General features: G+C 41.5%; 2 protein-coding genes and 1 non-coding gene across 5 annotated transcripts in view; 2 read left to right on the forward strand and 1 right to left on the reverse strand.

The window, feature by feature from the left end:
• The window catches only part of adamtsl3 (ADAMTS-like 3), a 143,972-nt gene extending 125,038 nt beyond the window's left edge, over nt 1-18,934 (forward strand). For all 3 annotated transcript variants that reach the window (XM_074662003.1, XM_074662002.1, XM_074662004.1), the window contains 12 exons: nt 2,957-3,273; nt 6,617-6,746; nt 9,598-9,808; nt 9,907-10,086; nt 10,417-10,570; nt 10,748-11,753; nt 11,866-11,993; nt 14,437-14,557; nt 14,760-14,964; nt 15,378-15,487; nt 15,978-16,198; nt 16,853-18,934. In XM_074662003.1, the coding sequence (XP_074518104.1) occupies nt 2,957-3,273; nt 6,617-6,746; nt 9,598-9,808; nt 9,907-10,086; nt 10,417-10,570; nt 10,748-11,753; nt 11,866-11,993; nt 14,437-14,557; nt 14,760-14,964; nt 15,378-15,487; nt 15,978-16,198; nt 16,853-16,962 (2,893 nt within the window). In that variant the 3' untranslated portion in view covers nt 16,963-18,934. The remainder of the gene's footprint in view (nt 1-2,956; nt 3,274-6,616; nt 6,747-9,597; nt 9,809-9,906; nt 10,087-10,416; nt 10,571-10,747; nt 11,754-11,865; nt 11,994-14,436; nt 14,558-14,759; nt 14,965-15,377; nt 15,488-15,977; nt 16,199-16,852) is intronic.
• Nucleotides 18,935-19,270: 336 nt separating this feature from the next.
• LOC141784237 (protein NLRC3-like) lies at nt 19,271-25,662 on the forward strand. Its single transcript, XM_074662005.1, has 6 exons — nt 19,271-19,623; nt 22,649-24,371; nt 24,511-24,594; nt 24,684-24,767; nt 24,959-25,036; nt 25,109-25,662. The coding sequence occupies exons 1-6, from the start codon at nt 19,332-19,334 to the stop codon at nt 25,428-25,430; spliced, it is 2,583 nt and encodes an 860-aa protein (XP_074518106.1). The 5' UTR covers nt 19,271-19,331; the 3' UTR covers nt 25,431-25,662.
• A 345-nt stretch (nt 25,663-26,007) lies between these two features.
• Nucleotides 26,008-26,081, reverse strand: trnai-aau (transfer RNA isoleucine (anticodon AAU)). Its single transcript has one exon. It is a non-coding gene; the product is annotated as a tRNA-Ile (tRNA).
• Between the last annotated feature and the right edge of the window lie 332 nt (nt 26,082-26,413).

A 26,413-nucleotide genomic window follows, 5' to 3' on the forward strand; every position in this document is an offset into this window, starting at 1 on the left:
AAATTCATGATTTTTAACCTACAAAACAATGAGCTCATCAGTGACAACACTGATTAAGTCTGTTTACACATTTATCTAATCTACAACTGCTGGTGGGGGTGGATTGGTGCCAGTAGGTGTCAGTGGTGTTCGATAACTTCATCCTAACTGAAACAGCCTTTTTTCAAAACACTTTTCATGCCATGAGTGACATGTTTCGGGGATAAAAGAAAACAAGGTGGTATTTTATTTTTATTGTTAGGAAACATAACTTACACCAGTAGCGATTACTCTAAGACTGCAAGGGAAGCTCAGCTTCCCCTAAAATGTCCCCAAAAAAGTGGTGATATGTTCTGCTGTGAGTACATTTCATTGACAAAATAGTTGCTAGAATTCCTTCATCTTTTGTTCATAATCAGCTACCTATCACAGGTGACTGGCTCGACCTCCTTCTCATTCATCCCTGCAGCGTCTCAGCGCTTTAACACAGTCGGACGCTGAGCGTTTTCTGACTTCAGCGGGGAAGCATAGAGTGGGTTGTTCCACTGTGGAAACTGGACGGTCATTGGCTCAGTGTCTCTGGGGGTCTATGAGGCAGTGGGCTGGCCTGGACGCTCGGCTTCTGCATCATGATTGGATGATCTGTCTGAGGCTGAATCCCTTTTTGATTGACAGTGAAATGAGTCAGTTAGTGATCTTGAAGTATAACCCTCCACTGGAGCATCTTCTCAGTTGTTCTGGACTGATCCAGAGGCTTTATCAAACCCCAGCGAGTTTATCTTTCTTAAAAATGACGAGCGTTGAGAGAACACGGGTAAAATCCCTGGAAAAAACACCTGGTTTGTACAGCAGGGTCACAGATCCTTTTCTTGAAAAGGAACAGAGGGTAGAATTTGCATTGAAATAAATAAACAAATTTATGATGTAGGCCGGAAAAAATGAGCTTCCCCTCCTTGACTGACCATCAGCCGCCACTGACTTACACATGTACACACTATAGATCTTATATCAGCTCAAATACACCAGGTGTGTCTTCAGTCCAGCTCATATGTCATGTCACACCAACTGTGTGTGTGTATTCAGTCAAGGAGTACCCACGCTTCCCTCTCCAAACCTCGAAACCTGCGTTTCAAACCTGTTTGTGATGACTGACGCCTTCTTAAATTTGCTTTTTTTATTCTACGTATAAACCATAACACAAAACAAAGACGTTTGACATGGTCAAAGAACACTGTGCTCAACCAGTGGCAAAAACACACCCTCTCACCTGGTGAGCACACCAATTTCCTTTTCCTAAACTCCACCAATGAATAAACACAATGCAAATGAACATAATGTGTACATAAAAAAATGGCTGTTACACTTTTGACTCCTGGCTTGACTGTACTCATTATGTCCGTTTGTTGTTGTAAGTAAGCTAAATACAATCTGGTTCATTTGAAAGTCACTAGCTCTTTCTAGAACAACTTCCTGTCCCCTACAAATCATACTGATGTCCACAACGAGCTGTAATATTCACTGAAGGTGCAATCATTGAGACACTGCAAAAACTAGAGCAAATAAAAAAAATTTTAAGCCTTCAGCTCAAATCATGTTACATACACAGATTTACAACATATTTCAAAACTCATTCTTGTTCTTGGTAGATGAACATAACGCAAAACACTATTTACTGTGTTCACCTGCTGACCAACAGTGAGGAATGATGAAGGACGGGATACAACCAGCTTCCTGGTCAAAGACATCATGTGACATTTAATCCAAACTTTGTCAACAGGATAACATAAGAACAAAATAAAGTGTTGACAAAAAAGCAATCATGTTGAATGTTTTTTGTAGTGTCAAGTGTTGCCATGGCAACCAATTTCACTCCAACAGTGACAGCTACTGGGTTGAACTGAAAATTCCCCACAGGAGCTTTAAGACACATTAGCAAGAAAGCCATGACATCATCATTGCTCATGTGGATATCAAGACTTTAGACAAAAGCTTTATGCAAATGAAGCAACGGCTGATTGAGTCACTGACATCTTTAATTTAGTGTTTAGAAAACCCCCGTGGATCTGCCAAGAGAAAAACAGAGATGAGCTCAGCCTTAAACAGAACAGCTGCTAAGATTTGTAAACATTTGGTCCACCTCCAAACAATCATTATTCATGATCAGGTGCACAACTGGGTGTAATGAGTGCGATGGATGCAGTAAGACTATAAAACACAGACAAAAAGACCAGAGACGGTCTGATGAACTCCATTTCACCTTCACGTGTCAAAGATCCAGATAAATTGATCCATTTGGAGTTAGACTTTAGATGCTTGTTAGCTTACTTGTGATAAAATGAAATGCTTTCAAGATCACTGCATTGTGTTTCTTATCAATCATTAATGAGCCTTGAAGCAAGTCACACCCTGCGATCACTGAGGGAGGAAAATCAGGCTCTAAATCTCATTTGAAATCATCTAGTGTGTCGCCAGCCAAAGCTTTAAATGTCATCCATTATCTGAAAAATATGCCGTGCCTAAAAAGTTAGATTCTTCATCAGAGTCTCCTTTAAATCTGGAGATTAGGAGACATTTCAGACATCAATCTGTCTGGGGTTGCAAGATTTATTCTGCTGAGATGACAGTTCAATCTCCAGCCCTAACTCTAAAGTAAACTTTGACACTCTTGATGTTTCATTCCTGATTCATTCTTGACGATGAAGACGGATGCATATGAGAGCTGTGTATCCAAGTACGGCTGTTCCTAATGCTTCACAGCTGTCTGATTAACAACAGCAGGTCTGAATTTCATAAATACTTGGTGAGATTATGTACTTGGAGCTATGTCACTTTGAATCAAATAAAAATGTGACTTGTTTTCCAAACCTGTTCTACAGGTATGTGAAGTACACAAATTAAATAAGCAGCACATTGTTTGTGTTTGTATGAGCACGATTAATCATGCTGATTTCTCAATCTTGCTGGCTCTCCTCTTCAGCTTCATTCCTGGTCCTTGGCAGCCCTGCAGCAGGACATGTGGCGCCGGGACCCAGCGACGGGTCGTTAAGTGCCAAGTCCTTCTGTCCTTCTCCCAGACTGTGGCTGACCTGCCCGATGACGAATGTGAAGGAGTTAAACCTGCTACGAGTCAGCCCTGCTATCGCACTCCCTGCTCTGGTGTTTCAGGAAAAGAACAGGAGGGTGAAATGGAGAGGGAGGAGGAAGAAGAGGAGGAGGAGGAGACACCTGGAAGAGAGGAACTGCATGACTGGGAATATGAGGGATTTACAGAGTGCTCAGAGAGCTGTGGAGGAGGTACGGATTACTGTTGACCTAAATTTCATGAGAATTTGATGAAATAACCCTGACCCTAAGAACTACACTTATCAGCCCAAACCATCACCCTAAGTCTTCACCCTTACCAAAACAAACCCTAAGTCTGACCCTAATCAATCCCAACCTTAGGTCTAATCCTTACCAACCCCAACCCCAACCCTTAACCTAACCCTTACCAACACCAACCCTAAGTCTAACCCTTAACAACCTCAACCCCAACCCTAAGTTTAACCCTAACCGACCCCTACCAACCCCAACCCTAACCCTTAGTCTAACCCTTACCAACCCCAACCCTAAGTCTAACCCTTACCAACCTCAACTCCATCCCTAAGTTTAACCCTTACCAACCCCATTCCTAACCCTAAGTCTGACCCTACCAACCCCAACCCTAACCCTTTGTCTAATCCTTACCAAACCCAACACCAACACCAACCCTTAACCTAACCCTTACCAACACCAACCCTAAGTCTAACCCTTACCAACCTCAACCCCAACCCTAAGTTTAACCCTTAACCTAACCCCTACCAACCCCAACCCTAACCCTTAGTCTAACCCTTACCAACCCCAACCCTAAGTCTAACCCTTACCAACCCCATTCCTAACCCTTAGTCTAACCCTTCTCGACCCCAACCCTAAATCTAACCCTTACCAACCCCAGCCCCTACCAACCCCAACCCTAACCCTTAGTCTAACCCTTACCAACCCTAACCCTAAGTCTGAGAGGACACAAATTAAGTTTTAAAGTCATACAGGCACAGCTCAGTATTAGAAAAATTAATAGCTTCTGTAAAAAAAACTTTTTCTCTGAACAAATTTGAGATTCAAAGAAATCATGCTCAAAATATCACATTTTCAACTAAAGAAGCATTCAGAGGGCACAGACGTCCACCAAGCATACTGTGATTCCTAGCAACACTTTAGTCCTACTTTAATGTTATACTCCCTTTTCAGCAGACTGTCTGCTACAATTTGGTGTTAGTTGCAGGTTTGTAAGATAATTTGTTACCTGACAGTGTTGAAAATTATGATGAACCAGTAAATATTTCATATTCCAGATCTTAGTATCCAGAATATTACCAGAATCTGGAATGTACTTTTACATCGGTCAGAAATTATGGTGACCTTGTCTTGTATTGTTCTGCAAAGCAATCCGACCATGTATCGGTGAGTTATATACCCATATGATGAAAACGGCCCTATCTCAATGATAAAGAATCCTTTAAAAAAATCCTGTATCCAGACAGTGATCCAGATCAGTTTCAAAATGTAACTACTTCTCCCTTATCCCATTTTGAACATTCCTGAAAATTTCACCCAAATCCGTTCTTTAGTTTTTGAGTCATATTGTTCACAGACGACAGTATACTAAATAGCTCATTACGTAGCTTGAACATAATGTCAGCAGTAAAGACAATCTTTGGTTACTTGATGACTAAACCATGCCAGTGTGGGCTTTGAGGTAGACCAGTTACAGGATACTGGATGATAATGGATGCAAAGTTTAACCTTGAGCTCATTCGTCACCCACTTTCACAGCCACAGTGAATGCTTCACCACATACAGAGCTTTCTTTAACATCCCGCCAACATTCATCAAAGCCCACTTTAATCTCCCCACTTCCCCATCCTCAGCCTGAATGCCTGAACTGTGTTTCTTTTTGTCCATGCATGAGTGTGTATGTGTTACTTAATTTCTTCATATGGGCGTAGGCTTTTGTCAGTGTCTGCATGCGTGCATGCTCTCGCCCAAACCCAACAAACTCCCATTCGGCGATGATTACAGACCGGTATCAGATGTCACATACACACCCTGAGGGCTGTGCTCCTGTGGACCATCACACCACTGTGGCTTTTGAAGTGCCTGCCTCGCTGTTATTGTCCCCAACATGAGAAGCAGACCCAGAGATTTATGTTAAATTTTCTTCAACGTGATGTGACATCATGCTCTTCAAAATTTTCCCACGTGTGGATCAGAAGTTAAGCAGGTAGCATCATTGTTTTCATGTTTCAGTGGCGGCTGCTGCTTTGCCTTGTATCTGGGTTGCTTATTTGCAGCGTCTGCTTATTCTTCATATTGTCTTGAGAGCAGTACCAGAAATCCCTTTACAGCCCCTTTCATACTGCCTGTTAAATGAGCAATATTTATACCCCTATAACATCTGGCCTTTGATATGAGAGTCTCAGAGGTGTGATGGTGGGGCCCATCTCTGTGACAGCATCTGAGGTCATAATAGAGGTGAGATGGGACCAGTGTGAGTAGCAGAGCTGGCAGTGTGGAGCAGCTCTGTGTGTGTTTGTATGTGGTGTTTGTATGTAGTGCTCTCCCTTTGAGTTTACTTTTCATACTCTAGCAACAACACAACACAAAGTGAAGTGACACCATAGACGTCCTCACTCTCCCACACTCTGGGTTGAAGCTACGTTTGCGCCGTCACAGGATCACTGTGAAAGCTCATGGGCGTTACAGTTGTGGAGCTTTGTTGTTGCTGCTAACAGACTTGCAATATTGAGCAGGAGCAATAGTCTAACATGCGTTGTTTATTAATTATTACTGGTAATGTGAAAAAAAAACATTAACTGTCGGAGAATGACACCTAGCTCTCCGTTTAACTGCTGGACGAACGTGTCTCACAACTTCGAGCAGAGAAACAAACAGGGACGTTAGCCACTTAACCGTTCATCGCGGGTGATGCATTTACTGGGCCTTGTAATTCTCAAACACAGCACAAGTTGCTGTGCAAATATAAGGTTTAGTAATTTTATAAATAACATGTAATAAATTATTCTATTATATTTGGCTGTTGCGGAAAATACGCTGAGCATAACATTAGTTATTACTGAAATAAATACCGTTTAGCAGTGTTTGAGGAAAAATAATAATGGTAAATTCCCAGCCGTCCGTGAACTATGCAAGTAAATACGTCACTGTCAGCGGGTGACGAGTGAGTGAGTAGTGTCCGAAATGTTGTATTAACTTAGCTGATGTAGTGGACTATATAGTGAACGATAAATGAAAGATAATAACAGTTAAATGTATTTATTGTACATATAAATACATATTATGCAAAAAATATACATATTCAAGGTTTCAAAGGATGAACTGAGTCATACCATTTTTATCTGACACTCATTGGTAGACATGGGATGCTACTTGCATTAGCTCAGTTGACGTTACAGCAGTCACATCTCACACAGGGTTACTCATGATTAGCATGATTAGCTAATCATCATTAGCAAGTTGAAGAAACTCAAAACTAAACCATTCAAATAGCCCATGGTTATCTGGACATTCCTTGTGATTGCTTGGTTCTGTCTCATCCCAGGTGTGCAGGAGGCTGTGGTCATCTGCCTGAACAAGCAGACCAGAGAAACAGCAGACCAGAGCCTGTGTGTGAGCTCCCGTCGTCCCCCACAACTCCTCCAGGACTGCAAAACTCAGCCCTGCCCACCCAGGTACAGCCTTGCCCATAAATCAGACCATTATCAGTCTCATTTAGACCTTGTTTGTACTAGTTTGAGCATGATCATCGCAGTAGATGTGATTAATGGATGTAGAGAAAATGGATCAGAAATGTATTTTTGTAACAAAAGGGTTTTTGTTGTGTTCAAGAGAAAAATACTAAGTAAAAGCAGGACTAAAATCTTGCTCTGTTCTTTCGGTTTGCCAAGACTATAACCTAGAAAAATATGCAGTGTATGGAGCTGGAGCACTAAAGTACCATTTCCCAGAGCCATGATACATCCCTGCATTCTGCACCTGGAACTGCTTAACTTTGAGACTTTTAAAAAACAGACATCACACAAGCTGGGTCAATTAATCTCCACTGATCACTGGTCATTTATAAAAGAGATCCAAATCCCTCTGATCCACTGTTATCCCTCTCAGTTTATGCCATATGAGCCAATTAAATCACCATTTACGCCACTTGACTCCAAGTGATACTGAAGCAGAGTGACAGAGATGGATGGTTGTATCACTGAGAGCAGGAAATGAAGCCAGCAGGTCAGCTTGTGGAACCTGGTCAGAATAAGAAACTAAAGGGATCAGATGTCAGTGGTTATTGTACCTGCTCGGCTCAGATGTAGAATTGTCCTCAGAAGAACTTTACTAAAATGTTTTTTTCCTGATGGTACAGAAACAAACTTCAGCTGATGTTTTTCCAAGAAGCGCTACCGGTGAAAAAATTCCCAGTTGAAGGGGGAACTTTTGTGATAATTTATCATTTTTGTCGCCTGTGTGCAGTTGGATATCCAAATACAGGTCAAGATTTATCATCTTTGTTAAATGACCTTATCACCAAAACTCATACTAAGACAGCTTTTTTATAAAATGAAATATCCCGTGTACAAAGTTGGCATGTTCTGCACAGTGGTGCACTGGTTAGCACTGCTTCTTCACAGCAAGAGGTTCACCAGTTTTAATCCCAATTTGGGCAAGGTGGGCCTTTCTGTGTGGAGTGTGCATGTCCTCCCTGTGTATGTGTGGGTTCTGTCCGGGTACTCCGGTTTCCTCCCGCAGTCAAAATACATGCTCATCAGGTTAATAGGTTATTAGTTGTCTATCTCTGTGTGTCAACCCTGAAATTGACTGGCAACTAGGTATACCCATAGACTGTATTTAACATGGACGAAGCATCCGCGACGTCACCTGTCTGTGACACCGTGAAAATGAAGCCAATCCGCGGATACAGCTGCATTTGCTATGACGCCGGCTATTAGTTTTTCTTTGAGCAGCTACAGGGCGCCCAGCAGTCATGTGACCTGAGCAGTGCCTCTGATTGGAAAATGAAACGATTGTAGTAACTTCTAAACCACAGACATAGACATTTACCTGGAGAGTCTGATCGTGCTCAATGGAAGTGATGACAGCGCATCCATTAGATTTTAATGTTATTGTTTTTTGTTTGTTTTAATACAAGTAGCATTTTTAGCAAGATTGGTGCTTGAAAAAATGTAATTCATTCACTGGAGATCACTTTGACCTTATCAAATAAGTGCCAGTGTCTGGCAGTAATATGCTCAAAGTATTGAAAGACAAAGACAGTGTTGAAAGAAAGGACATCACATTTCATCTCGGAACATTAAAACTTTAAAGATGTCTTTAAACTTCACTCCACAGATGTTATGATTCACTATAATCATCCTCGAGGGAGCATGAATGCCCTTGCAGAATTTCAAGCAGTTGGCTTTATCCAGCTACCACCCACAGGGGCATCAGTTGAGATTAGAAGGACAATGCTTTAAGTCCAAATGTGCAATACCAAACACTAACCATTTTGTGGGAGCGGCGCACAGAATCCATCAAACTGAAATACCTGAATAGCTAAACAGCATAATGGCATGTTGTATAATATAAGTGAGCCATGACTAAACGGTCAGTGGATTTTGCGGTAGGCCACACGCTTCAAGTTAACACCGTGCGTAGAGTCAGCGTTCCACCACTCACACTCTTGTCAGAGAACTCAGAGGGTAGCAGCCTGTCCTTGCCTGTTTTTTCAGGTCCTGAGTCTTGTTTTCAGGCACAACAAACACTGCATCGGACTTGTTTCTTTTGGCCCTTTGCTCCCTCCCTGAGGCCTCCTCACCCTCCCATATTGAGCTACACTCTTTGGATACTGTTCCCTCTGAAGGGAAACAACCATAGGAATTGGCTGGGAGTATCATACTGGTCCAGAACAAGCTTCATTCCCAATATCCTCTGTTCCTGGACCCTTGAGTAAATATGAATAGTTTTAAAATATCAGCTAATCTGTCAAGCAGACCAAACCTGTCCAAACCAAAGCTTCCACATGCCTCGAAAGGTACAGCATCTAGTAGGACTCATGCCACATCATTTTCAAGACTGGAAGAAATACTTTTAGGAAGATGATTAAGGAATTGTGTTGGACAGTTCAATGGACGGATGAATATTGCTCCATAGAGGTCACTGGAAATATGCGGGTGAGGAAGTAATGCCCGAGGGATTTCTCAAATATTATTAAATTCGGTGGGAGATGTAGTGTTTCTTTGCCAGGATCCGGCCCCATGAATCACTCTTTTTCATTTTCACTCGTATTCACTTTCATGAATTTCACTTTCATGAATTTACACATTCATAAGACTGCAAGAGTGTCCCCTCCTGGGATCAAATAAAAACATCAGCGCTCTGACTGACCTCCTTCTGACTGCTCTCCTGTATGGATTGGATTATGGGCTACATTCAAATGTACACACAGATAACGTGAAGCGCTTAATCAGGAACAGCAAAGTTAAGAGTTAAAAAATCCTCAGATACGGTAGTTTAATGACAACTTTGTATTCACAGGTGGGAAACTGGAGAGTGGAGTTCATGCTCTGCTACCTGTGGGGTTGGCCTGATGACCCGTTCTGTGGCTTGCACTCATAAGCCCACTCGAGATAGCAATCACACTGAAGTTCTGAAGGATGAGGACTGTCAGAACCCAAAGCCCAGTCCTGTCCAAGCCTGCAACCGCTTTGACTGCCCTCCTATGTGGGACACACGTGACTGGGCACAGGTATGGGATCTCACCTGGGAAGCAATTACTGTATACTGAAGCACTAAGCAAACATTGCTAATATATCCTCTGGCACCTCTGTATTTTTGTTTTTGCAGTGCTCCCAAAGCTGTGGTGGTGGAGTTCAAAGAAGGCAAGTCCTGTGCAAACAGCGGTTGGCAGATGGCAGCATCCTGGAGCTGCCTGACACTTTTTGCCCTTCCAAGAGTCCCACAAACCAGCAACCCTGTGCCAAGAAAGAGTGCCCTCCCCAGTGGGTTACATCTAGCTGGTCCCAGGTAAGTACCCTCGAGGTGCGAACCCAAAAATTTTATGGAAAGAGGCTCAGCAAGATGTGAGAGACTGAAATCACATACTCACACACACATATGGAAAGGCACTGTTTATCCTAAGCATCATCAACAGGTTTTGAGCAACATATTCTGCTTCCCAAACAATGCCTTTTTACGGAAGACCTTGCATATTTTAGCAATCAGTTGAAATATCTCTGAATATCTGAAAAATCTCTTGGAACTATTTTAGATTAATGTTAGACTTTTATAAAATAGCAAACCAAATCCAGTCTCAGTATTTTTTTAACATTAGGGTTGTATTATTTCAACTCTCAGTGCTCAGTGACCTGTGGAAATGGAATCCAGAGACTACAAGCAGTCTGCAGAAAACAAAAAGAAGATGGGACCCATTGGACTGTTGACCCCAAGAACTGTTCCATGATGGCCCGGCCCACCAAAACCCGCCCATGCTCCCTCAGGCTCTGTGAGAGTAAGAAAACCTCTTGGCTTTATTTTACCCCTTTTGTAATGCAAAGTGAAATTGGAAAAAGAGATGGAAAGATGATGGAAAGCCAGAAAGACAATCCATTGCTTTGTTGTGTCACTGCTTGAAAACAATTAAGAGAGATGTAGAGTAACCAAGAATCTTCTGTTTATTTTGGCACAGACTCTGTCAAACCTGTTCCCACCATACTGGGCCAGAAGAAGGTGTACATCCAGTGGAGGAAGGGCAAAAAGTTGCACTTGGTTGTAGGAGGCTATGCTTACCTGCTCCCCTGGACAACTGTGGTCCTTCGCTGCCCTACTCGCCATTTCCGCAGGGGCCACACCCGATGGTTGAAGGAAGGAAAGCCCCTGGTTGGCTTCCCTCACCTGTCCATCACATCGCAAGGATACATGAAGATTCAGCAGGTTCTCGCATCCGATGCTGGGATTTACACATGTATTGCAGGTCAGGCACATGAGCATTTTGTGCTACAGACCATTGGCAGTAAGAAGAAGCTGTCTGTTCCTGAGGCATGGCACCTCATGGGTCAACAAAAAGTTGGACAGCTAGATGTTCCCTTGACTGGAGATAGATTCAAAGAGCTGCCCATACCCCTCAACAAATATGACAAAATTGTTGAGCGATTGCTTGAGCTCAAAGGCAACCCCTCAGATGATAAAGATGTTGCTGAAAAAGTCATCTCAAGTGAAAAGAACAGGTCATCCCAGGAGGATGAGAGACTGAACTCAGACCTTCCAAACCATATTCTACTTATTGCAGATCCACAAAGGCTGGATGAGATCATGAACAACCTCCCTGAAGGCCTTGCAGGACCATGGGGTGAAAAACATATTGTACAGCTACTCACTGAGCTCACCAAGACTCAAGTTGAAACCAATGAGTCTACTCTTCATCCTCCAGAAACAGCAGAATCCTCAACACAACAGCCCATTCTTTACAAACCTAACATCAAAGCCCAGGCGTCCAGGCCGAGAAGACCAGTGATAGTCCAACGGCCTAGAAAGGTTGGAGCGGTGGTGTCATCTGATGTGATTGTTTATGTGGGAGTACCAGTTTTACTGCAGAAACCTTTTGCTAGTTTGGAGCTCAGGTGTGAGGCACTGGGGAATCCTGAACCGTCTGTAAAGTGGATGAGGAATGGAAAAGAGCTGCAGTACAACAACAGGTAAGGATCATGCTTTAACGTTACCAGTTGTGCAAAGAGCAGTAGGAAATTTCGCTGACTGTTCTGTAAAAAACTTGAATATTCACTGGCTGCATTTGCTTCCTGCTGACAGAGTTGGCCTCTTGCCCAGTGGCTCACTGAGGATCCAGTCTCCAACCAAGGCAGATGAGGGCCTCTACACCTGCACTGCGAGGAACCGCCTTGGATCTGCTACTCTCTCATCCTGGCTACAGATTACAGGTACAGTTCCTATGACCACAAAGGCCTAAATCACCAATCTAGGCTGTATAGGATTTGTGTATGCACTTTTATCAGGGATGAATGCCATAATTCAGGCTGATGATTTTTCAATCTTCATGGTTTTTTTACTGGATCACTGCACTGATAATCAGTACTATATCACAGACATTATCAAACTCTGACACCAATACTTTCACCAATATTACAATAGAATAGAATAGAACTTTATTGTCATTGTCACAAGTACAACGAAATTCAAGTCACAGCAGCAATCAAGAAAATAAAAGTAAGAAAGTGTATAGAAAGTGCAAAAAGCTTCATAAGAAAATGGATGATGACAGCTTGTCCATCATTCTCCAGTCAGCCAGCCTCCACCTCCACAGGGTCCAGGACTGAGCTTCTTCAGTCATGCTCCATCTCTGTCTCCTGGATCCTGTCTGTTCACTGCAGGTGAAGCTCTTCCAATGTGTCGTTGGTGTCTGATGTTAGCTCCGTTAGCCATGTCTGTGAATAGCATGATGCTACTCTGCCCTCTGGTATTCCCTCTGTTGCTGGGTTAGCACAGCTAGCTTGTCCATCTTATTGGAGATAGATCTTACGTTCCCAATAACGATGGATGGAAGGACAGGTCCATGTCATCATTTCTTAGCTCACACCTGAGAACCAGCATGTCGCCCTCACCTCCTTCCCCTCACCTTGTGGGAAGACATCAGGCCTTGCACCAGTTAGCATTGACATGCTACAGGCTGCTAACAGCTGAGTTCACATGTAAACAATGCAGCCATGGTTACATGTAGGATCTCCAGACAAACACAGGAGAAAAAGTAGTAAAAATATCACTGAAGCCACAAAAAGTTAAGACAAAGTAATGATCCACTCCAAATACAAAGATTACGAAAAAGAGACAAAAAAAATTACAAGAAATGGACAAAGAAGAGAGTGCTGCTGCAAAAGGCAGCCATAGCCAACAGGGCGGCGCCTAGCAACCACCATATTCACACCAGATTAAAATGTTTAAACTTTGATAGTTATGCAGACAAAGAAGAGAATAGTCAAACCTCTTGATTTATATCAGATATGTAGTTCTGCACTTCAGGGGTACTTGTTAATAAGCAATACTGCATCTCAGGCAGTATTGATGCCAGATACCAGTATCAAGTGTCCCTTCATGCACTGTCAAACTGGAAAACCTATGTGTAAACGCTTAAGACATCACACCGCTCAGAGGTAAAGCAGAGGAGCAGTGGACGGGGCGAATTCTGCAGCGATATCGGAAACAAACTAATCACAGGGTCAGCAGTAACATTTTTGAGGAAGGGCACGTGAGCTCTGCATTACTACAAAGTGACGCAGTAGGATCCTATGTTGTAGCTTAGTTCAGGAGTAAAACTGGATTCAAAGCAGGCTTCATACTGGTATTGATGTAGATACTGGTATTAATAATAAAGTAGAGACATGAGCAAGACTATTCTGTTTATTCATTTTTGATAAGAGTGAGGTTACATGATAGATTTCAAATACCTCTGAGGATTTATCTGTGTGGTGTTGCTCGACCAAAGTTCTGTCAGAGGCAAATACTGAAAATCTCTTTTTCTGGAAACCAGTTTTGTAGCTACACACGCAAAGTCAGTTTCAACCTCATGTCAATTTGACTTTATCCTAATTTACTGTCATGTATTCCAGTTTAGAGTAATCTGTGTTGTTCTTCTGTGGCTGGGGCGTCTAGATTCCCGGAAAGCATTCTTTTCAGCTGAGAAACACACACACAGGCATAACCACAGACACAGATACACAGATTCACAGAAAGCTCCTACATACCCTGGTGGCTCGACTGGCTGAGTCAGTGATGGGGAATGTCCGGAGCGTGCCACAGCTCGGATCATCTCTGAGCCACGCAGTCCTTCATCTCCTCTGGGCATGATCAGTCGCAGGCTTCCATCAAAGCACCGCCAGTGCAGCTTTCGTGATGTTCTGGCACTTTCCCTACCCATACGACAACAATTAGAGATTCCAGGCCATGATTCAAAGAGGGTGCTTCCTATTAGCTTTAATCTAAAGGTAGAGGATTGGAGGGGATTGAAAATTCAGAAAAAGGTCCAGTCAGACTCAGCTGAAGGTTTTGTTTGATGGATGCATCTCAGAAATCTGGGGAATGCAGCCCTGAGTGGTGTGAAAAAAGGAAAAGTGAGCTTGAGAATTTCTTTCTTTACAAGAACATGTCACTTTCTCATGATCTTCACAGCCTTGAGGTAATTTTTGATCTTTCAAATTAAGACAAGTAGAGCAATAATCCCTCACACCAATAAAAAGGAAAGTCCATCATAATAAAAAATAAGGTTAAGGTTGCGACTATTCTCTGAAACCTCAATCATTTGCTCTCTGTTTTGTTTGCTTTTCTACCTCTTTTGTATTCGAAATAATACTCTTTTTTTTGTATTTTCAGGAGGGAAAGGAAGAATCTGTGTCCAGGGTAACAGTATGGGAGTCAGTGGCCGTGTTTGCTCTGAGAGGAGTAACAGCAGCCAGTCAGCTGAGCTGTGCCGTGGACAAGCCTGCCCCCTTAGGTACACATGCTGCTACTACATTTTTTTCAAAGAGGGAATCCCTCAGCTTTAAATCCCCCTGCATGATCTATCCCCAAGCACCTAAGATTTTCTTTAAGATTGTCATAAACATTTCTATGACCTCAGGTCTGTGTCCATCCTGAGGATGAAGAGATCTTCTGTTTTCAGCCTTATAAGCATGTTTACTTGTTGCTTTCATCAGGTGGCGTGTGGATCCTTGGTCTCTCTGCTCAGCCAGCTGTGGAGGTGGCTCTCAAACCAGGACTGTCCGCTGTATGAAGGGTCCAGAGGGCAGATCAAGAGAGGTGGATAGCCAGCACTGCCTCATCACAGGGAGGAGGCCGTCTGACACCAGGACATGCAACCTACAGCTCTGTGCTAGATGGGCCACAAGCAACTGGGGATTGGTAAATCTACACTGACCAACACACCAACATGTGAAAACACTGCATGCTACATAATGCAAAACACAACTTAAGTTCACCATAGAAACTTTTACCAATTGTTCTGATTCTGTTGAGTTGAGTGAATGACTGACGTGTAAAATGAACAGATGTTTCCAAAAAAATTTAAAGGGGAAGCACACTTCTCTTCCTTCCTCATATTGAGTTGCATTTTTCTTTTTGATGTGAGAGCCTTTCTTTTTTGCAGTTGTGGTATTCCACGAAAGTTTCCCCAAACAGAAGTTCTCAAAATATTGCTAAAAAGTAGCCAAGTAACCGAAACCAAAAGATTTTTTCTAACATGTTTAACATGTTTCAAGTGCAAAGCTGTATTTTTATGTGCTTAATTTTTATGCAGATGTTTACTTTTCTTTCAGTGTCACGGTCAATGTGTTGGTCCCAGTTTGGCCACTCAGCACCGCCATGTTTTCTGCTTGGACACAAACGCTACAAAAGTCTCCTTCAGGATGTGCAGTGGACTCAAGAGGTAAACATGGCTAGTACAAGATGAAGTCATTACATGTTTTCAGTTTGGTACAAAAATAAAATGACTTGGTTGCAAATAATAAAAAAATAATGTGAATTTCAAGTTGGAAACTTTCCATGGGAATTTTTGGAAAAATTAGCTGGAATCTATAGTTATTTATATAACTTCCTTTTCACTTCTAGACTCCAAATCCAAAAAATTTGCATTCAGTCATGATGTTTCAACCAAGATCATTTTTGAAAACCTCATTCAAGCTGATAACAAATTTTAAAAAATCATAATTTCACTGGATTTTAAGAGGAAAAATTGAGTTGACGGCAACAAAACCCTGAAGATTCCAATATTTATGAGCTACAGAGTAGTACAGTAAAAGTTAGTACCTACATGTTAAAACAAGATTAAACTCATGTCCTATGTTTCAGCAGAAAAACCAAAAGTTTCCACCACCTTTAAGCCTTTTAAACCCTTCTCTTTGTGTTTGTGCTTGCAGGCCCAGCACCATGAAGAACTGCTCCACAGAAGCCTGCGCCCTCAACTGGCGTGTCGGCCAGTGGACACAGTGCACCACCACCTGCGGACGACATGGTTTCCAGTCACGTCAGGTGACCTGCGTGCATCGTCGTACTGGAAAAGCAGCAAGGGAACACCACTGCATGTGGAGGCCCCGCCCTCCCAGCTGGCAGCGGTGTAACATTTTGTCCTGTGGCAGAGGTGAGAGGGAGGAGCTGGGTTTGCATTGATGGAAAAATGGTGACCTGAGAATTTTTCTGTGGGCCTAAAACAGGTTTTCTTTCTTATATTTAATATAACACTGCATATTACATTCAATCTAGTATTCTGTGGAAATGTTAATGAAAAAAGCTTAATTTAAGCTGAAAGCTTTTAACATTGATATTTGTTGTAATCAATCCCAACGCTCTTTCTTTGAACATATTATCACTTGTGTGTCACTTTAACTATGGAAGAATGAAGGGAAGTACATGTCTGGTTATAAAAGCACTGAAAAAATGTTTAATTGCACAATTGAGATTTTCCCAGACTGTTTCTATTTTCACATACAGCCTAGGAAACCTCTTTATTTATACTGAAAGATGGCTTCTTGTTTTTAAAATGACATTGCTTAAGGGCTTTAAAACAACTTGAAAGTCCACCAACTAAAATTCTGTGTCATTTGAATAGCTAAATTGTTCAACAGTTTCTGTTTGAGCAGTTCACTGTGAATAATTAACAGATTTTTTAACTTGATTTTATCTTATTGCACTTAGTTTTGGTAGGGCTGAGGCGTGATCTCTCAAACACGGTATTCAAAAAAGGCTCGTTCTACTGAGTGTGTGTGTACTAAATTGCGACCTCTGTGTATTCCAGCAGGAGAGTGTCGAGACAGCACGAGATACTGCGAGAAAGTTCGACAGCTGGAGCTTTGTCCGCTGCCTCAGTTTAAGACCCGCTGCTGTCACTCCTGCAGCAACACCTGAGGTGGGGATACACCACAAGGGCGGATGACGACCAGAGCAGGCCAGGGGGGAGATGCTCAGAAAGGGAACAGAGAAACCTCTACACCCCGCTCTACACTCTTAACTGTCCCTGTGATCACATCAGTCTTTGACTGGGGATCCTGAATGTGGGGGAACATTTGGGTAGCAGCGCCATGAGTGGATGTGATCTACTCTTCCTAAAGATATCAGTTAAGGTATCTTAGGTTTGAATTTAAAAGTATTGAAAGGAGTGATAAAACTCTTACTTCTTTTTTATCTGAAGTTCTACCCATAACTTTCTTTCACCACACAAAATTCAATAAAGTGGTGACTGTTGGGTTTCTTAAAGGGGGACTTAGCGAAAAGCGTGTCTGACAGCAGCTTTAACAGTATCTAAATGAGTTTCAGGGTTTTCCATAAACAGAGGAAGAGCATTGGTCTATCAACATGTTCTACTGTAGCACTGTCATGTCCAGAATGGTGTGCAACATGTGAGTTTACAGTTCACAAGTGTAAAAGTACGGTACTGTCCTTTAAACTGATTGGCTCTTTACCTAGAGATCCTATAGAGGTAGACTCTGGCTGTTTAGTAACCACTGGATAGTTTTACGTCTGCCGTTATTGCAGTAGTCTCAAAGAGAGTCTCAAAAAATAATTTCAATACTAAAAGAGCTTTTGGTTATAAGGTTTCTTCAAATTTTGTGCATCATTTTGCTGGAATGTAGCCTAATCACAAGAAGACATATTTATTGGTAGTGGCACAATCCTAGATTTCATTTTAGCAAACCTTAAGCATGTTTAGAGCTCCATTGAGGAGGTTAAAGATGATGTTACACAACAGATCAAAATTGTTATTGGTGGCTTTTTCAACCAAACGAAACCATCAGCATTAAAACTGACCATTTCTTCACCGTAAAATTAAAGTTTAAACTTGTTGGTGGGCAGTAGGTGCCAGTCAAAGGATCATCATTGCCATAGCAGAGATTTCCAAAACATCAAATATTTGAGTGTTAGATAAAGCAGGGAAAGATTTCCCCCCAAAATGATAGTGTAGACGTGGACAATATCATCAAAGAAATACAAGGTGCGGATTTGTACACAGGGGGGCGCCAATGTCTAAACAAACCAGCAGTATGTTACAGGACCTTTAAAAAAAGAGAAGCAGGAGTTTAATGAGCATTTTGTGCAGAAAAAATCAGACAGATCTTTTGCATCAGTTGCACTAAGGAGGAGCACGGTTTAAGCAAGTCAATACTTTGATTTAACAAAAAAAAAAAAAAAAAAAAGACTTGTATTTTGCACTCAATTCATCCAAGACTTTGGCTTGGAGAGTCATGCTTTTATTGTGTAAAGTGAAAACGTTTGTATATTTTGTTTTATGTTTCCTTTTAACCACTTTATGACATGTCAGCATGTTGAAATGTGTGGTGATAGTTTTAAAGTCAATTCGTTTCAGCACAGCTCACTGTGCCCACCACGTGATATCTTAGAAAAGAAACCCTCAACATTAACAGCTCTTGTGTCATTTTTTTCTTGGTCATATTTCAGTGTTGTTTAACTTAAATGTGTAAATATGACCTCTGAAATATGTTCAGACATATTCTGATACTCCATGGAGGGACATTTTAAAGTTACTATAGTTACATTACTTTAAGCAGGGTTTGCACTTTTGACGCTGTCCTGGGTTCTTTATCACCATGTGCAACACCAGCCTTAAGAAGGAAACTCAGCCCTTCATTAAGGTGTGATTGTTCGTTTCAATAAGAGGAAAACATTAACATTTTTCATATGCTCTTAAGTTATGTATATATTTGTTCCTTGAACTATTTATTTCCATGTGTGTTCTTGTGCGTAGTTTTATAAATAATGACAGGGTTGGGCTTTAAGTATTCATACTACAGTTTTTTGTATTTAGTGTGCATGCAATGGGGACCCTCAGCTGGTGACTCGATGTGTTGCTCTGGCCTGGTAAGTCATGAAATAAAATTAAGTACATTCCTTTGTGAATCTTTGTTCTTCGTTTCACTTTTGTAATTTATTTATGTGTTAAGTACAACTGTCTGAGTTTTCATCACTCAAAGGTTTGGTTTAGAGAAAAGACATGTCTGATCACACATACTGGAGTACGTACTATATTAAGAGGTTTCACCACAAACCAGATGAACGAGTTCCAGGCTGCAGCAAGACACTTTCAAAAGAGAAAGGCACTTCCTCTTTTTGTTTTCAATTCTGTTACTATCCCGAACACTCAGCTTTGAAGGGCCTCATATGATGAGAAGATGACATGAATCAAAACGCACTGGTTCAGATTAGCAGATCATAACTGGACTCATCTGATTTGTGCTGAGGATTATTCCGGATTACTCATAATGGACATGGATGGTTGTAATTTTTCTTTGACAGCCATCAGGGTTCTAAGAGTTTCTCTTGTGGATGAACTCGAAGGACGGATTGACTCTCTGCTGGAAATCTTGGTAAATCGGGAGCTTTTCACTCGTGATGACCGTGAGGAAGTTTTGTGTGAGCTGGGGCCTCGGGCAAGAGTAAGGAAGGTGTTGGACATCCTGGGGTGTAAAGGCGAGGAGGCGGCGAAGATTTTTCTCTCAATTAGCAGCAGTCATCAGCAAGAGGCAGAGAAGTACACCAAAAAAGGCGATGCAGGTCAGCTGCTGTCAGTTGGTATGAAACTTGGAATAGCACTGCATGTGTTTTAAAATAGTAAACTGGAAATGATGATATAGCTATGTAGAAATGCTGATTCAGCATTTTAACATAATGTTATCCAACTTTATTATTCTGCCTCCATACGTTTTTCTGCAACCTGAGGCTTCTTAATATTTTGTCCAATTTTCACCGTTGAAATTTCAAACTAATCTGCTCCTTCAGAAGACGATTTCCATGACTTTTCACATCTCTAGCCCTTAAAATTTTTCTGATTTATTTAGCTTTTTCTGACAAAATCCCCTCCCTTTAAAACTAATAGGGAACTTCAGCTCTTCCGCCCGCATCTCCCTCAACTTTGAGATGCTAAAACTTTGACACACTTCCACTTACAGACTTCAGTTTTGCTGCCAAATGTTCACAAATCTTTCAGCTATTTATGTATGATCTTACTTTTAGATATTATTAATAGTTTTTGATGCATAACTATTTAAGAAACACAAGGTTTCAATAAACCAGATGCGTCTGCAGTCCGTCTCTCTTCAGACATTTAGAACACATTATTTTTTTCCCTGGCTTTTTCTGTTTCTAACAAAGGGAGCATCTTAGCAAAATATTGCGCTGTTTGGACAAAATGTGCCCAAATGTGAGGAAAAACTAAACTAACTGTTACCTGCAGCAATGTTAAATTTGACCAACGTGTTCACCTCTGCTCTATTTGTAACTACATTTTTATCTCGCCATCCTGTGCTCATTTTTACCCTACAGACATGCAAGACACATCACTTTCTCATGATGTTATTATTTTTCTGCTGGCCTATACCATTTTGACAAAGTGGCAGGAGATTTTGACCCTATGTACTTGTTCATGCTCTGTCTTAGTTAGAAGTTATTGAACAGGTGAAGCCCTCCACTGCCTGACAAGCAGGTTTCCATGGAAACCTTTTTATCTCACACAGTTGTTTATATTTACTAATCAAAACATTCAGGGACAAAAACACGGGTGTGTGCTCTGCCTGTCACTCACACACACTCAAGAACTTTCACATGTACTCATACTGATACTCCCATCACTACTTAAGCTACTTAGTTAACAATATTTTTTTCTTTAACTTACTCTGCCTTCTCTACCATTTAACTCCTTCCACAACTAATACCGACTAACTCAAACTGATTCTACTTCTTTGGCTACTTTCACCTCTATTTCTACCTTTTTTACTATTTGTTCTTCAAAACATTCAGGAACAAAGACGCTGTTATGTGCACATACAAACACACTCCACTTGGGTCATTTCATGAAATTATTACATTATTGTCATTACATTGGCTTAAAATCTTGTTCACAATATAGATCATGTTGCTGAGCAGAGTACTCAACTCGAAATCCTTTTTTTCTTCTTTTTCTCCTTTTTTTGTTTCATATTTTTCAGTTTAAGCTAATTTAAGACACACACATTCGAAGTTTGGGTGTTTTAAAGACTTAAGCACCATTTCTAAAGTCCTCCATCCATCTGCTAACTACTTTATGAATGCTCAGTTCCTTTAACCACATCTTCTTCTACTTAGATTTCATTTCCCTTATTTTACCTTCAGCTGAAGGGTGCTTTTAGTTATCAAATCTTTACTCTGTTCTTGCAAATGATTAAACTTAAAGGATAAGTTTGGTTTATACAGCTTTTACATTGTTTATAGAATGAAGTAGAACAAAATACTAACCCAGAAGGCTTTCCTGATCCAAGCAGTGCTTCAGGAGATATTTAGATCCAAAATCGTGCAGTGGACGCTTGTATAATGGGATCCATCAGGGCATAGACAGCGCCGCTCCTAAAACTGCATTAATCGTCCAAAAACTTGTGTTTTTCACCAATATTCCATCATGGTCCGCTCCGGGTTAGTCCTCTGCTGCAGTCTGTGTCACTCCAGACAGCGCTGTGTGGCTGTACTGACCTCTGAACTGACGAAGACTTTGTTTACGCTTGCCCCTCAAAGAAAGGAGTCAGCTCTCCAGAAAGTACTGCGCATGCGCAGTCACTCAAGCGCTGTCTGGAGTGACACAGACTGCAGCAGAGGACTAACCCGGAGCGGACCAGGACGGAATATTGGTGAAAAACATGAGTTTTTGGACGATTTTAGGAGCGGCTCTGTCTATGCCCTGATGGATCCCTTTATACAGACGTCCGCTGCATGATTTTGGATCTGAATATCTCCAGAAGCACTGCTTGGATCAGGAAAGCCTTCTGGGTGAGTATTTTGTTCTACTTCATTCTATAAGCAACGTAAAAGCTGTAAAAATTGAACTTATCCTTTCATTAAAAACATTTTTCCAACAAAAACAGACTGGAAAAATCTGCTCATCCACCCAAACTCATGCAACCTCAACTGATTCTACCTTCTGCATGATTTGACTTAAAGACTCCATTCACACATTAAACTGGTCACAAGACTTTCAACCATTCACACATTTCTGATATAATATAATTTTATAATTAATAATTTTGACTGTGTAAAATTTCTAAAAAATCTTGGTCCTTATCATTTTTACTTTCATGGGGTATCTAATCATTTCCCACTGACTGTATACTTCTTTTCCTCTTCTCCTCTTCTTGCCTTCCTCATCCTTCTCCTCTACTTTTACCTGCTTCCTTCCTCCTTCTTCCCTGTTGCTTTACTCCTTCCTTCTTTTCCTCTGTTCACTCGTTTTGCTCCCTTTTTCACTCCTCTAACTTTTCTTCACTTTTTCTTCTGTGCTTCTTTACTACTTCTTCCCTGCACCTCCCATGATTCCTTACACCACATTAACCCATTTTCTACCTTTCTACCTTTTTCTTACCTCCTTCCGCTCCAAGTTTTTAGTGAATACTTTGTTAAAAAATTCAGCAATTTTATATCCCATTTTCATCTTTGTTTTACCTTTTCTTCTTCTGCCTCAGCATTTTAACATGTTTCCTGCAAGAATATGCCATTTTCTTGAAACAAGTGATTTTGTTCCGTTAATTAAGTGTAATAAACTTTTGTTCTTTCACAGAGTACAACAAAGTCAAACAAAAGCATAAAGATGTCCTTCACCGTCGCAGTGAGAGTATGCTTTTCTACAACACTCGACACGGAGAGAAAATCCTCTTTTCTGAACATTATGTCAACCTCCTGTTAGTTGATGGACATCAAGGATTGGATATCAAAAGACATGAGGTGCTTACGTTTGGACAGAAGCGACTGTCCTTGCAGCAGAAGTCATCAGTGCATAGAAAAATTGCACCAGGAGAACTCTTTTTAAGCTCAAGTGGAAAACATCCAATCAAGAAGGTTCTGGTAACAGGAGTCGCAGGTATTGGGAAAACAATCCTTGTGCAAAAGATGCTGTTTGATTTTGGCTCAAACAAGAGCTGCCATGCTTTTGACTTTGTTATCCATTTGACCTTCCGTGACCTGAATCTAATTGACAAACCTACAAGCTTCCAGGAGTTGGTTCTGCGTAAAAACAGGCACCTATCTAAAGAACTGGATAACATATTTGCCAATGATGAAAAACTACTGATCATTCTGGACGGCTTCGATGAGTTTAAGCACTACAGGAGCTGTGATGTTGATGTTTTTGTGACTGAGCCTGATGAAGAGGCAGATGTTGTGGAGATCTTTGGAAGTTTGATGGCAGGTGAACTTTTGCCTTACGCTTCTGTCTTGCTCACAAGTCGGCCCGCAGCCATTAACCACATCCCTGTTGGCTGCGTTGACCGTTTTGTCCTCATTTCTGGCTTCTCCTTGGATGAGGTACAAGACTTTTTTGTTCGTTACTTCCAAGACAGTGTTCTTGCTGACCGTATGTTTGCTGTTGTATCAGGTAATGATCTAATGCTAACATTGTGCTACATACCTGCATTTTGCTACATTGTGTGCTGTATCCTCAAGGAAAGCAAAGACCTTAACGCACAGAGCCCCAAGACCATGACGGACATTTACGTGCAATATTTGGTAGCTCTGCTTCGCTCCCACACTCAAGCAAGGGCCAAAACTTTTCTTCAGGAGCAAAGAGAAGGGGTTGATCAGAGCTTATCTGACATTGTGTTGAAGTTGGGTCATCTTGCTTTTCAGAAGTTGATGGAGCACCAAACCCTCTTCTACAGCAGTGATCGAGAGTTAGCAGCGTTAAAGGGGTGCAACCTTGTCAGCACCTTCCTTGACAAGACAGTGGCACAAGAGCCCGGCTGTACTGAAGAGGTTTACTCTTTTGCTCATCTCACCATTCAAGAATTCTTTGCAGCGGTTTACTGCGCAGTGACAGATCAGCCTCTACCTGAGGCTCTTCAGAACACCACAAGCCCTGGGGAAGGAACCAGCTATGGACATTTGGACCTCTTCAACCGCTTCCTGTCTGGAATCCTCTCTGAGCGTAATGCCAACCTTCTGTCTCGGCAGGTGGGGCTGTGTTGCCATGAAGAAAAAGCAGAAACCTATCGCCAGAAGATCATTGCAGAACTTCAGATGCTTTGTGACAATGGGGCCCATATTCTCAACCATTTACACTGCTTGTTTGAGCAGCAGGACCCCTCTTTGGCCCTCGCTGTACAACCAAAGACACTGCGAATTAATGTCAGTGATGAAACACTTTCCCAGATGGACTACAATGCCATCAAGTACTTTTTAAATATGACAAAGGGTACGATATCAGAGCTGGATCTGACTGGGACTGGAGTAAACTTTGAAGCACTGAGAGATATTCAACCACTGCTGCTGAGATGTCAGAGTCTTTGGTGAGTTTCAGGTAAAACTGATGCATCTTTCAAGAGGATTTTTTTTTAAATTTCACAAAACTTTAAGGTAAAGGAGTAAAAACTGTCAGTGGAATACGTGTTGGAACTTACACACCATCTTCACTATTGAATGTTTCAGGCTTGGAGAAAACAACCTTGACATGGATGCAGCCCAAGTCATTGCTGATGTGTTGCAAGCATCCCAGAGTATAACCCATCTTGGGTAAGGTGTTAGTGACAAAGCATGCAGGCTGACGACACTCACTTAACAAAGGATCTGAGACAGTTTCCCTCTTTCTATTCCCTTTTCAGACTTGGCTGGTCAAATATTGGGGATGAGGAACTGCTTGCACTATCAAATGCCATAAGAGTAAACAAAAAGCTTGAGGAACTGTGGTAAGAAACCAGTTTCAGTGGTGTCATCATAGTTAGGAACAGTTAACTTTTTGGAAATAAGGATATTACCACAGAATTATGACGATCATGTTTTGTTTAAAGCTGAAATCATGTTGACAGCATGGGTGAGTAAACAAAAACAGAACTCAAGATATCAGAAGCCTTGTTGCAAATCTTTTTTTATTTTGTAGGATGGAGGGAAATCGACTGAGCCACAGAGGTCTGCTGTCGCTCTGTGACCTGACCCCCCACCCTCTGAGAAGAGTTGTGTGAGTAAAGTTTTGCAAAAAATTCTGATACACACTTCCAAATGTTAACTTTTCTTTTATTCCTTCCTGCAGAGCCATATGGAATGACCTGACTGACACCAATCCAGAGCCCTTGAGCTGTAAAGAGAGCATAACTGTTGACTTCACAGATGATGGTGACATGTGGGAAGCGTGGGGGCAGTGGGTGTTAAAAAGGTGTGAGGTCAGCAGCAATGAGAAGTTAGTGATGGTACTCCACAAAGTGTGCAACATCTCAGCCCACTGCCTGGAAGCCAAGTGGGCTCAATCCTTTTACACGCAACTGTCCCAGCTTCTCAGCGACAGGATTGAAAGCTGCACGGAGGATGACATGCGCAAGAGGCTGAAAAAGTTTGAGAGCGTTTTGGGGCTCTGACAGACAACTGAACACTCCTCTCAACCCATTGGCTATGGAACATGGGTCAAGAGTTTGATGCTAAGTTATTGGTGTGAGACACCCACCCCGTAGGCCCTTCTAGCTGGACTCACATGATGATGCCAGGCATAACACTAGTGTGCATGTTTTTGCTTCCTTATTGTTGTAACTACTCTTGTTCCTTTCTTCTTCTTTTTTTTGCAAATCCGAACATACTGTAAATTATTTTTTAATACCATCTACCATCAATACCCTGTTCTATTACTGCATTCTTCACTTTATTTCTGTCTTCATTTGAGCTTCTGTAATACAAAAAAGAAAAAAATATCATTCCGTTTTACTGTGATCTATTCCTGTCCGTTGTATTCTGTTCTATTGAACAAACTGTGAAATGGTTTTATCGTAATGTATCATGTATGTTGTGGGACGCTAGACATGAGTGTCTTTGCGACAGGGGTACATATGTAATGTGAGTAAGAACGCCATAAAAAAAGCTACAACTGTCAAAAAAAAATAAAATAAATAAATAAATAAAAAATAAAAAATAAAAAATAAAAAATAAAAAAAGAGACATTACTGGCCCGTACGGGGATCGAACCCGCGACCTTGGCGTTATTAGCACCACGCTCTAACCAACTGAGCTAACCGGCCATATGGCGCAAAGTAAAAGAATAGAATATAGACCTTACACTTGTCTCATTGTATTACTTTGATTGGCTCTAATTTGAAATTCACAGTACTTGTTTCCATATCTAATCACAATACAAACGTTATGATCAAAATCCCCTATAGTCCCAAAGTATCCAAATAGACTAGTCACGGTCTTGGGTAAGATAGTTTGGTCGAAAAAGAGGATTACCAACGAAACACGAGAGTCTGTTGTGGACACGTCCAGACATGACTGCTGCCCACACGTTTTTGCCTACACAGGGAGAAAAGCTCGGGGAAATTTTCTGTGGTTTGGACCGTGGTTGGTTCAATAG

Source organism: Halichoeres trimaculatus, unplaced genomic scaffold (assembly GCF_033239565.1).
Source record: "Halichoeres trimaculatus isolate MK-OKI-2021-1 unplaced genomic scaffold, fHalTri1.1 fHalTri1_scaffold_22, whole genome shotgun sequence".
Taxonomy (NCBI): domain Eukaryota; kingdom Metazoa; phylum Chordata; class Actinopteri; order Labriformes; family Labridae; genus Halichoeres; species Halichoeres trimaculatus.

Excerpts from the sequence above, each read along its gene's own strand:
- LOC141784237 (XM_074662005.1), top strand. The coding sequence starts at position 19,332 with ATGGACATGGATGGTTGTAATTTTTCTTTGACAGCCATCAGGGTTCTA. Across the intron at positions 24,595-24,683 it reads CAGAGTATAACCCATCTTGG|ACTTGGCTGGTCAAATATTG; the intron begins GTAAGGTGTTAG and ends TTCCCTTTTCAG. Across the intron at positions 25,037-25,108 it reads CACCCTCTGAGAAGAGTTGT|AGCCATATGGAATGACCTGA; the intron begins GTGAGTAAAGTT and ends TCCTTCCTGCAG.